This window comes from Sinohyriopsis cumingii, chromosome 6 (genome assembly GCF_028554795.1).
Source record: "Sinohyriopsis cumingii isolate HCF-2022 chromosome 6, ASM2855479v2, whole genome shotgun sequence".
Lineage (NCBI taxonomy): Eukaryota > Metazoa > Mollusca > Bivalvia > Unionida > Unionidae > Sinohyriopsis > Sinohyriopsis cumingii.
Window position 1 is genome coordinate 104,243,058 of NC_142966.1, and position 15,130 is coordinate 104,258,187.

Genomic DNA, 15,130 nt, shown 5'->3' on the forward strand with positions numbered 1-15,130 from the left:
AAGATCAGTCAATATTTAGTGAAAATGACACTTAAAAAATGCTGCCAAAACACTCCCAATTTTAGGTCCCAATCTCCCTAAAATTTTTATTCAATCTGATTACTTGGCTTTTGAAAAGTTGACAGGTATGAAGGACCTTATATAATAAGCTTTCTATATAGGCATTCAAGGACATCACATAATTGAATATCTATCTTGTCTTAATGATATGGAATGTAAAATTCTTAAAGAATGTTTGCAAGGTCACATTCTTATTTGAGTATGAGACAGTGTCGTGGCCAAACATTTTCCACATTACAATAAATAACAACTGAAAATTATTCTTTGAGATAAAAATATCTAGCCAATATTTTGACTGGAAAGTATATTTTTTTGGTTGAGTTAAGGCTTCTTCAGCATAATTGTACATTGGAAATGAACTATCAGTGGTATAATATTGTGTATTACTAATTTTAACCATGGGGTCTCAAACAAGCAGCCTGCAGGCATCATGTAGTCTGCCATTAGCAGTATCATGTGGCACGCAAAATGACTGGCATCACAAAGTGTTATGAGAGATATAAAAAAAAGGTGGTGCAGCCCTTTGGGCCATAGAAAATGCCCTCATGTGACCATTAGGGTGGTTTCAGTTTGAGACCCCTGCCTAACTACTCCCAATGGCCAATCCTTATCTGCTCCACAACTTAAGATCCATATACTGGTTCAGCTGAATTAGGGACAAGGGAATAGTCTTGCCTAACTCAGACAGGTTCCTATCTCTAACACCTGTTAGATTTCATCATATTGTTTGAATAAAAATGTGACAATCCATCATAAATAATTAAATCAGTATACATTTTTACATTAAATTAACTGATCTGATCTGGAAACACTTCCACTACCCTCCACATGTATGTAACAATTATTCTACACTGTTTATGATCTGTGTGCCAAATTCATACACAGTTATTTTGCCACACCTGCCAATTAGTTAAAAACGGGAATTAAGATAGACCCATGTCCAATACAACTTTATAATCATTGTTTTAATTATTAGGATCTGTAAACCATATTTTACCTTCCATAATGACGTGTAATGTCAAACTAAAAACACGGTTTTGGACACCCCCATCCCCTCCATGGATATGATCATATTTAGAAAAAATAGTATTCTGGAATCTTAGCCTCAAAGTTTTTTTTTTACAAAAAAGCCCCTATATTTCTTGACCACCACAATATATTCCTATAATTTGTAGTATTTATGAAAGGTAAACAGTCCCGCTCTGAGCTCAGTTTAACCTATCCTCAGGGCATATGGCTCATACAGATGCAATTTAAATGTAAGGCAGTCAGAGACAAATGACAAACATTTAGAGATTACATAATTGCTTGACAATAGCTTGGGTGATGTGTCATGTCAAATTCTGCTGTGGGAGAGCAACTTGGAAAAGAGACCATTGTTACCATGCCAGATGTCTCAGCATTTCTAACAATTCCTAATTTGATAGGCCAAGCACCGGCTCCAAACAAAGTGTGGAACTCCGGAAATGTCCTACTATGACCCAAAGATTCAAACCCAACCCTGCCTCACAGAACCATTGAAAATACAGGACAAAAAACTTGAATCAAGGATCCAACACCAATAATGAAGACAATCAAGAAGAAGACCTAGAAGCTACACATCATGAACCTACCTCAAGAAATCACTTTAGAAGCCTCAGTTAAAAAGACAAGAACAAAAATACAATACAAAAATATATGCAGCAAGACGGGGTATGTATGCTGAATATCAAGTGAAGATATAAGTAAGGATAATGGAAATAGATAACGATCAGGCAAAGAACATGACGACCTTTTTTTATCTGCATGGATTTCTGGCAAACACCTAGTATAAAGGGTGTTTTCCATTTAAAATGTAACATTTGTCATAACACAGGATATGTACCTACCAAATGTGAAACAATGAAGCAGAAAGAGCCCTTGCAGTGCATGGAAAAACACGTCAGAGAACTAACAATCTTTCCCAAAGTTTTTACAAGAGATTACAACAAAATCGATGGTGAGTTGTGGAACAGGCACCATATGAAGAAACAGAATCAAGAGGTACAACACTGACATTAAACCAAAACAACAGGAAATAATTACACAACAAAGGTGCAGTCAGCAGGAAAAAGAATGTGGAAAGAAATAAGAGAAACAGGGAAAGAACAGGAGAAACAGAATCCATAATATAACATTGATACTGCACCATAAAAGGACAAAGAATTATTTAAAACAATATATCATGCTCACAAACAGATGCACTATGAAAAAAAATTGAGCTTGAATTTGACATCAAATGCCAATAACCATGACCAGTATTGTGGTAAAGTGTAAAACAAACTGTTCTATCCCCAGCTACATGTTACTATAGTGAAGACCATGACTGGAAAATACTACCAATACAAAATAAATTATGTATGATGTATCAAGATGATCAAAAACCTTTTTATCTGATGTTTCATCCCAGGATGGCAGAGTTCCATGGTAGACTTTTTTACAATGCAGTTTGTATCCATTAGTTACAGCCACCTCTCCATGTTGGATGCCATTAGGGTACTTCTCATCACACTCATCCTGAAGCTCTGAACCTGCCTTCTCAAGCAGAGAACTGGACAGTCTGCCATTACTCAACTGAAGGTCTGATGGTCCACTACTGACCAATACATTTGCCTAAATTTCATAAGGAAAATATGATGAGTAAGAAAGTATACCTATATAGTGATATTTTGTGATTGTAATATCACTGACATTTCAATAAAAAAATATCAATAAGATATAATAAATTTTTTTTTTGTACAATTTGAATAATTTTCAGCAACATGTATATTTCCTTTTCTGTTATATTTCTTTTTCAAATTTGTGTTGTTGTTAGAGGTGATAGCATATAAAAAATACACTTTTAATTTTGTTTGATGCACCCTCAGCTGTAAATCCTACTAGTTTCTCTTTCCTAATGGTCTTCACACCAAGTATCTTGAAGACCTGACTGCATATTCTAACATGTATGTTTTCTAGGTCATCACTATTGCAGTCAGTTGTACCATCAATTGTCCAAATGCAAAATCTGGATGTCCACCTTTTACTACACTTTGTGTGACAATATTAGCTATGGCAGTGGCTGTTACCTTGTCACTCATGTAGTTTGGACCAACTTCCAGGCTTTTTGCTTTGTCTAAGCGACATGGTTGCATAATGGTATGAAGCTCAGATCACAGTTTTTGCTAGTGTATGTGCAGTTCTATATTTCATAACCAGTTTTTCATATTCTGCTTGTTTTAACATGAATAAGCATTGAGTTGCCACTGGTTTGAATGCAGCTTTTAAAAGAGAAATGCACTGCATTTTAGAATCCTGGTGAGCTTTGACTGCTTTAATTTTAAAGATGTTCATTCCTTTGACAAAATGGTGTGGGTCAATCAATTTTTAAATTTGTTTTTTCATGAAGAACAGTACATGATTTATTTCAACTAATCAAACCTCAGCCATTTCAATTCTTTCAACTGTTTGGAATGAAATGAATGCCATTGCCTAATTTCTTCACAGAATTATTTAGCCTGCTGAGATTGAGTTTAAGTTACAAAGACCAAAACCAGAAACAAAAGAGTAGGATGTCACAATGCACAGACTTCTGGTACTTAGTAACTAGAATAGTTCAACATCCTCCATCCCAGACATGTGAGGCTGAATGCTCCATGCCTAAAAAGTACATCACACACAGTCTGTACTAGACAGCCAATCAGATACATTCAAAACAAGGACAGTACTAATGAGCCATTTCAGTACAAATATCCAGAGCAATATTGAAAATTCAAAATGGAAGACAAGCCTTTACAATGTAAACAATTTACCTGTATATGCTCCATTGTACCTGTTTAAAACATTTATCTAACTCAACCTTATTTTTGTGCAAAAATGAAAGAAAATAATTGATCTAAATAATCCAGTCATTATTTTCCACCTCTCTTCACTGGCTACTAGAGGACACTAAATTATTACAAACAGGAATAATACCCATATTATAATTTCTGGTCTGATGCAGTTTAATTGATTCCACCTTCAGGCATTAAGGTAGGGAACGGAGAGAGGTGGAATATAACAACTGGTTTAGTTGAGTTAGATACTTGGCAGTTCGGATATGATAAGGGGACAAGATTCTGGACACTACTGCTGGCTTCTAACAGATTTTGGACAATATGTTTTGTTTGCATATGCATTTTTATCTGCATTTTTTGATTATTTGCTGACTCAGTGGGCCTGTGAACTTAAAAGTTTGCTTGCTGTGAATAGCTGATGCATTTGTATTACAGTTTATGGTTTGCACTCAAGAGTTTATTCACTGCTAACATAGATTTTAAAAATGTAGTTATGCTAGTTGAACACAGCAGAAGGTAAATCATTCCAGCAAACACTGATATAGTCAGATGGTACAGATTCACGTTGATGATTACTGATGGCCAGACCTGATGCAGTGAAATGGTACAGATTTATATTGATAATTACTGATGGCAAACACTGATACAGACAGATGGTACAGATTAATGTTGATTACTGATATATTCATGTTGATGACTACTGATGGCAAACACTGACACAGACAGATGGTACAGATTCATGTTGATGATTACTAAAAGATTCATGCTGATGATTACTAATAGAATCATGCTGATGATTACTCATATATTCATGTTGATGATTACTGATGGCCAGTACTGATAAGGTCAGATGGTACTGATTCATGTTGATGATTACTAATAGATTCATGCTGATGATTACTCATATATTCATGCTGATGATTGCTGATGGCCAGTACTAATAAGGTCAGATCGTACAGATTCATGTTGATGATCACTAACAGATTCATGTTGATGATTACTCATATATTCATGTTGATGATTACTGATGGCCAGTACTGATAAGGTCAGATGGTACAGATTCAAACTGATGATTACTAACAGATTCATGTTGATGATTACTCATATATTCATGTTGATGATTACTGATGGCCAGTACTAATAAGGTCAGATGGTACAGATTCAAACTGATGATTACTAACAGATTCATGTTGATGATTACTCATATATTCATGTTGATGATTACTGATGGCCAGTACTAATAAGGTCAGATGGTACAGATTCATGTTGATGATTACTAACAGATTCATGCTGATGATTACTCATATATTCAGGTTGATGATTACTAATGGCCAGTACTGATAAGGTCAGATGGTACAGATTCAAACTGATGATAACTAATAGATTCATTTTGATGATTACTGATGACAAAAACTGATACAAATTTCAAATAATGGATAATACTGCATAAACAAATAAATATTATCTACTCACACATGCTGTTGATCTACATGCTGCCAGTTAATTTTATGTTTGCAACATTTTCATTAGAGGTGTGCAGTATTATCAATATAAAGTTGTACTGTGGTATTTTTTCTAGTAGTATGTACCATGGTACTTTTTCACTGTACCAGTACTTTGTTAGTTTTCATGAGCAAAGGATTTAATGATATTAACAGCATAATTTCCTTTATACTGACAAAATAACTAAAACTATTATTATTTATTGTACAAAACAGTTAAATATGTCACGAATTAATTTGGAATATTACAAAAATATTGATGTTCCTTTAAGCTTATGTTTGACATATGTTATATATGTCAATATTGTGGCCAAATGGGATTTTGTGAAAGATATTCAGGCAAAATCTAACTTTTTGAATGAATTTTGGATATATAAAAAATATTTTTAAGTTACTTACTGGTGTACATGTACGTTAATGTGTCAACTACACGTATTCCTTTGTAAGAATGCAAATCATTCAAAGAATTTCAGCAGAGCAGTTGTTTTCTGTTTGAATTTATCAAGTCCAATAAATATTTTCTTGTTTGTTAACACGCTTATTTTATATGGATAGTATAATGGATATAATATATGGATAGTATAATGGATATAATATATGGATAGTATAACAGATATAATATATGGATAGCATAATGGATATAATATGTGGATAGCATAACAGATATAATATATGGATAGCATAACAGATATAATATATTGATAGTATAATGGATGTAATATATGGATAGTATAATGGATGTAATATATGGATAGTATAATGGATATAATATATGGATAGTATAATGGATGTAATATATGGATAGCATAACATATAATATATTGATAGTATAATGGATGTAATATATTGATAGTATAATGGATGTAATATATGGATAGTATAATGGATATAATATATGGATAGTATAATGGATGTAATATATGGATAGTGTAATGGATATAATATATGGATAGTATAATGGATATAATATATGGATAGCATAATGGATATAATATATGGATAGTATAACATATAATATATGGATAGGATAATAGATGTAATATATGGATAGTATAATGGACGTAATATATGGATAGTATAATGGATATAATATATGGATAGTATAATGGATATAATATATGGATAGTATAATGGATATAATATATGGATAGTATAATGAATATACAGATAGTATAATGGATATAATATATGGATAGTATAATGGATGTAATATATGGATAGTATAATGAATATATGGATAGTATAATGGATATAATATATGGATAGTATAATGGATATAATATATGGATAGTATAATGGATATAATATATGGATAGTATAATGAATATATGGATAGTATAATGGATGTAATATATGGATAGTATAATGGATATAATATATGGTAGTATAATGGATATAATATATGGATAGTATAATGAATATATGGATAGTATAATGGATATAATATATGGTTAGTATAATGGATATAATATAGTTTTATTTTGGTGTAAATCAGAGCAAGATATATTTTCATCTATTGACAGACATACATTTTAATAAAATGGTTGGCCTCTGTTCCAGAAGATTAAATTGTTGGTCCTAATATAACTGTAGTATACCATAGTATGTATCATAGTACAGTATTATCAAAATACAAAACATCTCTAATTTTCATTATATTTCAGAACATCATATTAATGCTTCTCAGATTGGCCAAGGCCAGCAAAACTAAGGCAAGGGCAAGTGAAACTAAGGCAAGGGCAAGTGAATATTAGCTAAAACAAATAACAGACTGGACAAAGGATTTTCAGCTGTTACCAATGAAACCTTTAACAAGATTTTTTGAAATTTATTATAATCTGTCAAGGAATTGCTATTTTTGTATGTATGTGCAATATTGATGCATAAATAATCAAGTACATAAGAAATATGCTAATTTTGTGATATCATCAAAATTCACCCATTAACTCATTAACCCCTTAAGATTTTCGTTTTTTTCCTCCACCTGAAATGGGAGTAGGAAATGCATTTTGTGGGTTATTTCTGAATACATCAAAATATATCTGCTTCCAAGAGATTTTTGTTTAGCCAGATGCCTAGATCTGTTAAAATTGAGGTTTTTATTGGTTATTACACTTGGACATGTGCAGAAGGGTAAAAGCTGTAGTTGGTTTTTTTTTTGTTTTGCTTATCAGACCTATCATGTTTTTGTCCTGGCCATATTTAAACTCTGAATCTTATACTATTTTCTGCAAAGGTTCACATGTCTGTGTGCAGTTTATACTGGTCTGCCTTAGATTTCAGACCAAAATGTCACAAAATCCAATTTCAACAATAGGCAAATTTTTGGCCCCCCCAAAAATTGGGTCACAAAAAACATGTTTTTCCCTCTGAACTTTGTTAAGCAAGTAGAAAGTCTAGATTATTTGGTATCATTGTAGAGCTAAATCTGCCTAGTTTTCTGTAATACCACACATGTTGGTGTGTCTTAAATGACCTTGATGATACAGATCATGAAAACAGGGTACAAGCTCATGATACATAAACTTTATGCCAGGGGTTAATGAATTAAGATGATGCGATATGGTAAATTTTCATTCCACACCATTTTGCCCCATACTCTTTGTAATAATTACATAACTTGAGCCAAAATATTCCACTTTTTACTTGAAATGAGGGTCTACTTTATATGCAATCCATTCTATTACTTATGCTAGATACCTTGGTCCATTTTATCGGTCAATCGCACATCAGGCAGCATGTTAGACAGCTGATATCAGCATCAAATATATTGATGACATTGCTGCAATTAACAGGATATTTCAACTAAAATCTGTAATCCAAACTTGCCAATTTTTCACATTATTTTTAGTCTGGTTATTCTCTGACTGAGAAGCATCTAATAACCTTATCTGACAACAGAGAGCAAGAACCAGTTCCAATATGAAGCAGTTAAATGGCAAAGTTCCAATTCAAACCGAGACCATAACTCCATATAATTTTGACCCCAAACAAGAAAAATCAAATATTTACATGTAGGTGTTCTTAACATAAAGCCCAATATGAAACTTGACTTCAATCCATTAAGTCTTTCAAAAATTACTGAGTGGAAATTGAAGAACAAGGTTCCAAGTAGAAAAGTGGGTCATAATTCTGTAAATCTTTATAAAGGTGAAAATTAAACTTGTCCTGAATTTGATTTCAATCAATGGAGCCCTACAAAAGATATGAGTAAAAACAAAATTGAAAGGTCAATTTCACTGTCAATCAGGCATAATAACTCCATTAAATTCGATCTGAAAATGGTGAAAGTTTATTTAGACTTAGATTTTTTTGATCTAAAAGCAAATGCCAAATTTTGATTTTCAGTCCATGAAGTGTTTCAAAAATTCTAAGTCAAAATGGGACCATAACAGTCAAATTTTGCCAAAGATTAGAAAAGTTATTAAGATGAAACAGTTTGTGATGATTATATTGCTATCTCGATAATGTATGCTTTGCTACCATTTTTTAAAAATTTCAACCCAAAATAGATCTGGGCAAGTATTATCAATCAGACTGAGCAAGAAGGATCAATAAGAACATGCCCAGCTGGGCAAGTAATCTAAAAAATTAATGTTGAGGCCCATTTTCAATCTCAAAAGGAAACAAATCAAGAGCTATGATGGGCCTAACTTTCAACTGGAAACAGTTTCTTCAGATTCAAGGGATAAAAGAATGATGGGCCTAACTTTCAATTGGAAACAGTTTCCTCAGATTCAAGGATAAAAAGATGATGGGCCTAATTTTCAACTGGAAACAGTTCCCTAAGATTCAAGGGATAAAAAAACTGATGGGCCTAACTTTCAACTGGAAACAGTTTCCTCAGATTCAATGTATAAAAAGATGATGGGACTAACTTTCAAATGGAAACCATGTCCTCAGATTCAAGGGATAAAAGGATGACAGGCCTAACTTTCAACTGGAAAGAGTTTCCTTAGATTCAAGGGATAAATAGATGATGGGCCTAACTTTCAACTGGAAACAGTTTCCTCAGATTCAAGGGTTAAAAGGTTCTATACAAGTAAAGGCAAAGTACAGTATTATGACTAAATTAGTCCATTTAAAAGCAGCAGCCTTAAACTCTAAATAAATTTCCCAAAATTTAGGTATAATTTTCAAGGATTAAATCCTTGACATTGAAGGAGAACATTAAAGAAGCTAGAAGTTGTCAGCTGACTGAGTAAAAACACCTGGATGAAAACAGGTCAGGCTTTTGCTCTTAGCGTCAGTTTTACATTACAAAAGTTACGAAAGTTCAAGGAACTGAACAACTCTTGTGTTCAATAAATTACAACCTACCTTCCAGTCTGCTAATTTGCCAGAACAGATTTTGATAGTGATATTTCCCTCCTTGTAGGCTGTTGATAGTCTTGTCAATGAACTTGAGGAGGAGGAACAGGTTTCTGTAAATTAATGAAAATAAATTGAAAACATGTACTTTGAAGAATCCTTTCTATCTGATCTAATTTACATCATTTTAAACTATCCTCTAACACATCTTGTCATATAGTATTATTTCATTATATCACATTTTTTAATACTATGAAAACTATCTACAAGATCCAAAATGTTCCATAAACCTAAATCCCATTTAGACTGATTTACCAATGTCTTCCTTCTTGAATTTCAACAAACTTTGGCTGAATAAACAGATAGCCTTCAACTATCAAATGACAGAGATATATCTTCAGTCTCAAATGTAAAATTTACACTAAAATTAGCCTTAAAAAAATCTAAATTAAATCAGAACATATCACTGTGAGCAGCCAATGATGTTTAAATAGCCTAAAGCTGTGAAGAGTAAAACAAAACAAACACAAAAACACATGCCAATTCAATGCATTCCTATACATCCAAAAGCCATCAAAAGTAAAATAAAACTCACACAAAGACATGTGCCAATTCAATGTACTGGTAATCCTAATTATCACAATTCATCACTGTATATACTCACTTGTAAGTCATGTCCAACTGTAATCAACATCTACCCTGATCTACCATCACATAATGTGCCAGCAGATCAGTGCCTACATTGTTTGTCTACTGATTACTTCTAACAACCACACAGACCAAGCCTGTACATTATGAGCTGTCAGAGATGGGTCTATGAAGGCTGCTGACTTATAATCAAGTATCTATATATTTGAAAAAACATCAGCTGTTAATTGTATGCCAAAATGCATCAGACTCTCCTAAGTGAAAGGCTTTCACTATAATATAGTTCATATTATATGACATGTAGCCTTCACTATAACACAGTTCCTGTTACAAGATGTGTGCCCTACACTACAACAGTTCCTACTGAAAGATGAGTGGTCTTCATCATAACAGTTCCTATTACAAAAAAGAGTGGCCTTCACTGTAACACAGTTCCTATCATAAGATCAGTGGCCTTCACTACAACACATTTCCTATTACAAGATGAGTGGCCTAGCTTCACTATAACACATTTCCTATTAGAAGATGTGTGGCCTAACTTCACTATAACACATTTCCTATTAGAAGATGAGTGGCCTAGCTTCACTATAACACATTTCCTATTAAAAGATGAGTGGCCTAGCTTCACTATAACACAGTTCCTATTACAAGATGAGTGGTATATATATATATATATAATAAACAACACCAAAACTTTATTTATTGACAATCTTACCTATATTAGGCAAACTTGGATTATATTCAATAACAAAAGGAACGATATCTTCATTTCTATTTTTGATTTTACATTGTAATGATTCAAGTTGTCTAAGAGAAGATACTTTTCTGAAAGCAGTATTAATGATGTTAATAGAGTAATTTCTATTTAAAAAATGCTGACCTTAAACTCTGTCAAAGATGATTTAAAAATAGTGTCATCTGAAATAATTCTTCTGTATCTTTCTGCTCGACTCTATGGTATCACGTTTTTACATGATTTAGGATGGCATGAAGAATATTCAACACACTGATGTATATTTGTGTCTTTAACATTAACGATGGTAGTGATGTCATCATTTTCATTTTTCACGACCTCTATGTCCAAAAATGATACTTTAGTTTAAGACACATTGAATGTAAATTTTATTTTAGGATGTAATTTGTTTAAACAGTCTATAAAATAATAAATCGCACAACTTGTCTTCCTCGATCCAAGAGACTACCAAGAAGAATAAGAAAAGATATATATATATATATATATATATATATATATATATATATATATTGCACTTGCCTTTATATGGATTACACCTCTTTGGTACATTAAAAAATACAAAAACAAAGCAATAAAAGCCATGTCTGTCATTGTTATTATCATCGTTTTAGTACTACACATTTAGATTTGAGAATATTAAATAAGTATACGGCTGCATAAAAAATAGCATAAGAGTACATTCATCCATCATAGGCAACATGTACTTTCCTTATTTTCTATTTAGCAGCTATATATTGCACATTTCCAAATAATCATTCACTGGAAATAGAAAGTGCTCATCAATAATATTCTTGAACAGAAACATGAATGTGGAATTATAGTGAATTCTGACAAGGACATCTTGAACTATATTATTGTGATACATTAAAAGACTCTTAGTAAATGGTCATAATCCAGGCTAATGGCACCTTACTATATTAATATACTGCATCCACCTGTAAATTGTAAAGGGCAATAACTCATACAAATCTTGTGAGTAAAAAATATGTCAATATTCAACTCATAACACTTATCAAGTTTTACAAAAATCCATGAAAAACTACAAAACATGTTTCGTTTACAAGATTCTATCTTACACTAAATTCAGTTGTATGACAAAATGGCAAATAACTCTAAATTGCAAGAGTACAGTGATTTGATAATGTGTGACTTTTCAGACAGCCATAACATGCACAAATTTTCATGGTGATCTAATGAAAACTGTGACCAAGATGATTTTGCAATATCCTGCCAGGCATTGCATCTGGCCACAAGTCATTAAGGGCAATAACTCTTACAAAAATTGCAAAAGCACAGGAATTTTTCCAAATTTTCATCTTCAGATTATGATCATAACATGTACAAAATTTCACAGGAATATACTGATATTTGTGAGATCATTTACATTCACAAGATTCTGTCATTCAGCAACGAAAAAAAAAGAGCAATAACTCTAACACAACTTGTGGGAGCAAGATGATTTGTCCCAATATGAACATCATCAGATAACAAAAAAAACATTTGCCAAATTTCATAGTGATCAACTGAAATCTATGAGACTAGCTGCATTCACAGGACTGTCATGCATGACATTCTGCTGCAGGTCAAAAGGGGCAATAACTCTTATAAAACTGAGGATGTTGTTGTTGTGGGGTTTAACGCCATTTTTCAGCACGATAGGCTATACATGGCGGCCAGTATTAATGGTGGAGGAAGAACCTGGAAAACCCCAGAAAGAACCACCGACCCACGAGAAGCTACTGGCAAGCTTTCTTACATGCCCACATTGGCTGAATTTTAGACTCGAACCACCACAGACAGAGGTGAGATGGCAGTGATCCGTAACGAAGAGCGCTTTAGACCACTCGGCCACTCGGGGCCCCGATAAAACTGAGGAAGCAATGCAGACAATTATCATAACATTGACCAAATTTCATGGCAATCTATTAAAACCTTCATTACACGCTGTGTTCACAAGATTTTGCAATGGACACAAGGATAGACAGTTTTAAGGACAAAAAAGAAACTGTAATTATATTTGATATTCAACATTACAAAACATTTATGCTTGTTCAAACTTTAAGATTGACAGCAATCATTTTTCAAGTTTACCTGAATTTGAAGCTCTTTTCCTGGCTTCTGATCTGAATGCCTGAAAAGAGACAGATGACAGGCAGATAATACAGAAAATGTCGAGGATAAAAATCAAGCAGATAATGCAGAAACCGAAAATGCCAAGGATAGAAGTCAGGCAAAAAATAGTAATGTCGAGGATAGAAATCAGGCAGATAATACAAAAAATGATAATGTAGAGGATAGAAATCAGGCAGACAATACATAAAATGTTGAAGAGAGAAATCAGGTAGACAATGCAGGAAATGTCAAAGATAGAAATCAGGCAGACATTGCAGAAAATGTTGAAGATAGAAATCAGGCAGATAATGCAGAAATTGTCAAAGACAGAAATCAGGCAGATAATGCAGGAAATATCAAAGATAGAAATCAGGCAGATAATACAGAAAATGATAATGTAGAGGATAGAAATCAGGCAGATAATGCAATAAATGTCAAAGACAGAAATCAGGCAGATAATGCAGGAAATGTCAAAGATAGAAATCAGCCAGATAATACAGAACATGCTGAAGATAGAAATCAGGCAGATAATACAGAAAATGATAATGTAGAGGATAGAAATCGGGCAGATAATGCAGAAATTGTCAAAGACAGAAATCAGGCAGATAATGCAGGAAATATCAAAGATAGAAATCAGGCAGATAATACAGAAAATGATAATGTAGAGGATAGAAATCAGGCAGATAATGCAATAAATGTCAAAGACAGAAATCAGGCAGATAATGCAGGAAATGTCAAAGACAGAAATCAGCCAGATAATGCAGAACATGCTGAAGATAGAAATCAGGCAGATAATACAGAAAATGATAATGTAGAGGATAGAAATCAGGCAGATAATGCAATAAATGTCAAAGACAGAAATCAGGCAGATAATACAGTACATGCTGAAGATAGAAATCAGGCAGATAATACAGAAAATGATAATGTAGAGGATAGAAATCAGGCAGATAATGCAGGAAATGTCAATGACAGAAATCAGGCAGATAATACAGGAAATGTCAATGACAGAAATCAGGCAGATAATACAGGAAATGTCAAAGACAGAAATCAGGCAGATAATGCAGGAAATGTCAAAGATAGAAATCAGCCAGATAATACAGAACATGCTGAAGATAGAAATCAGGCAGATAATACAGAAAATGATAATGTAGAGGATAGAAATCAGGCAGATAATACAGAAAATGTCAAAGACAGAAATCAGGCAGACAATACAGAAAATGTTGAAGACAGAAATCAGGCAGATAATGCAGAAAATATCAAAGATAGAAATCAGGCAGATAATACAGAAATGATACTGTAGAGGATAGAAATCAGGCAGATAATACAGAACATTGGGAGGACAGATGGCAGGCAAATAATGTAGATAATGAGAATAGAATACAAGAAAATAATGAAGAGAATAGGAAGGACAGAAAATAGGTAATAATGAAGAAAATGGGGAGGGCAGAAGAGAGGTAAATAAATTAAAAATGCAGAAAATGTTGTTCATTCATTTATTTTTGTGGGTGTAAACTTTGACGCTCTTGTAAAATGTACTTTCGTTGGCAATTAATTTATGAATTTGACAAATAGTTCTGTTGTTTCCAAAGAAGGATCATATGATCTGTTTGTTAAGTCTCTTTATAGCATAACGGCCAGAAAATCCATGAAAACTGACACCTTGCAAAGCAGAGTGAATTAACATTAATTCCAACATGAACTCATTTAACCTCCATATTAACTTTTCAGGCTTTAACATAATTATAAATTTTTACCAGGACTTATTAAAAAGCATTTAAGTTGGTTGAAATTACATTATTTGACATAGAAAGTATGAGCTATTTGATTGTAACATCAGAAAGTATGAGCTATTTGATTGTAACATCAGAAAGTATGAGCTATTTGATTGTAACATCAGAAAGAAATTATTT

General features: G+C 32.8%; 1 protein-coding gene across 2 annotated transcripts in view; it reads right to left on the reverse strand.

The window, feature by feature from the left end:
- The window catches only part of LOC149797615 (protein mono-ADP-ribosyltransferase PARP14-like), an 89,988-nt gene that overhangs the window by 40,138 nt on the left and 34,720 nt on the right, over positions 1 to 15,130 (reverse strand). For both annotated transcript variants that reach the window (XM_089962495.1, XM_089962496.1), the window contains 3 exons: positions 13,200 to 13,239; positions 9,716 to 9,819; positions 2,464 to 2,691 (listed from right to left, as the gene is read on the reverse strand). In XM_089962495.1, coding sequence (XP_089818621.1) covers positions 2,464 to 2,691; positions 9,716 to 9,819; positions 13,200 to 13,239 — 372 coding nt within the window. The remainder of the gene's footprint in view (positions 1 to 2,463; positions 2,692 to 9,715; positions 9,820 to 13,199; positions 13,240 to 15,130) is intronic.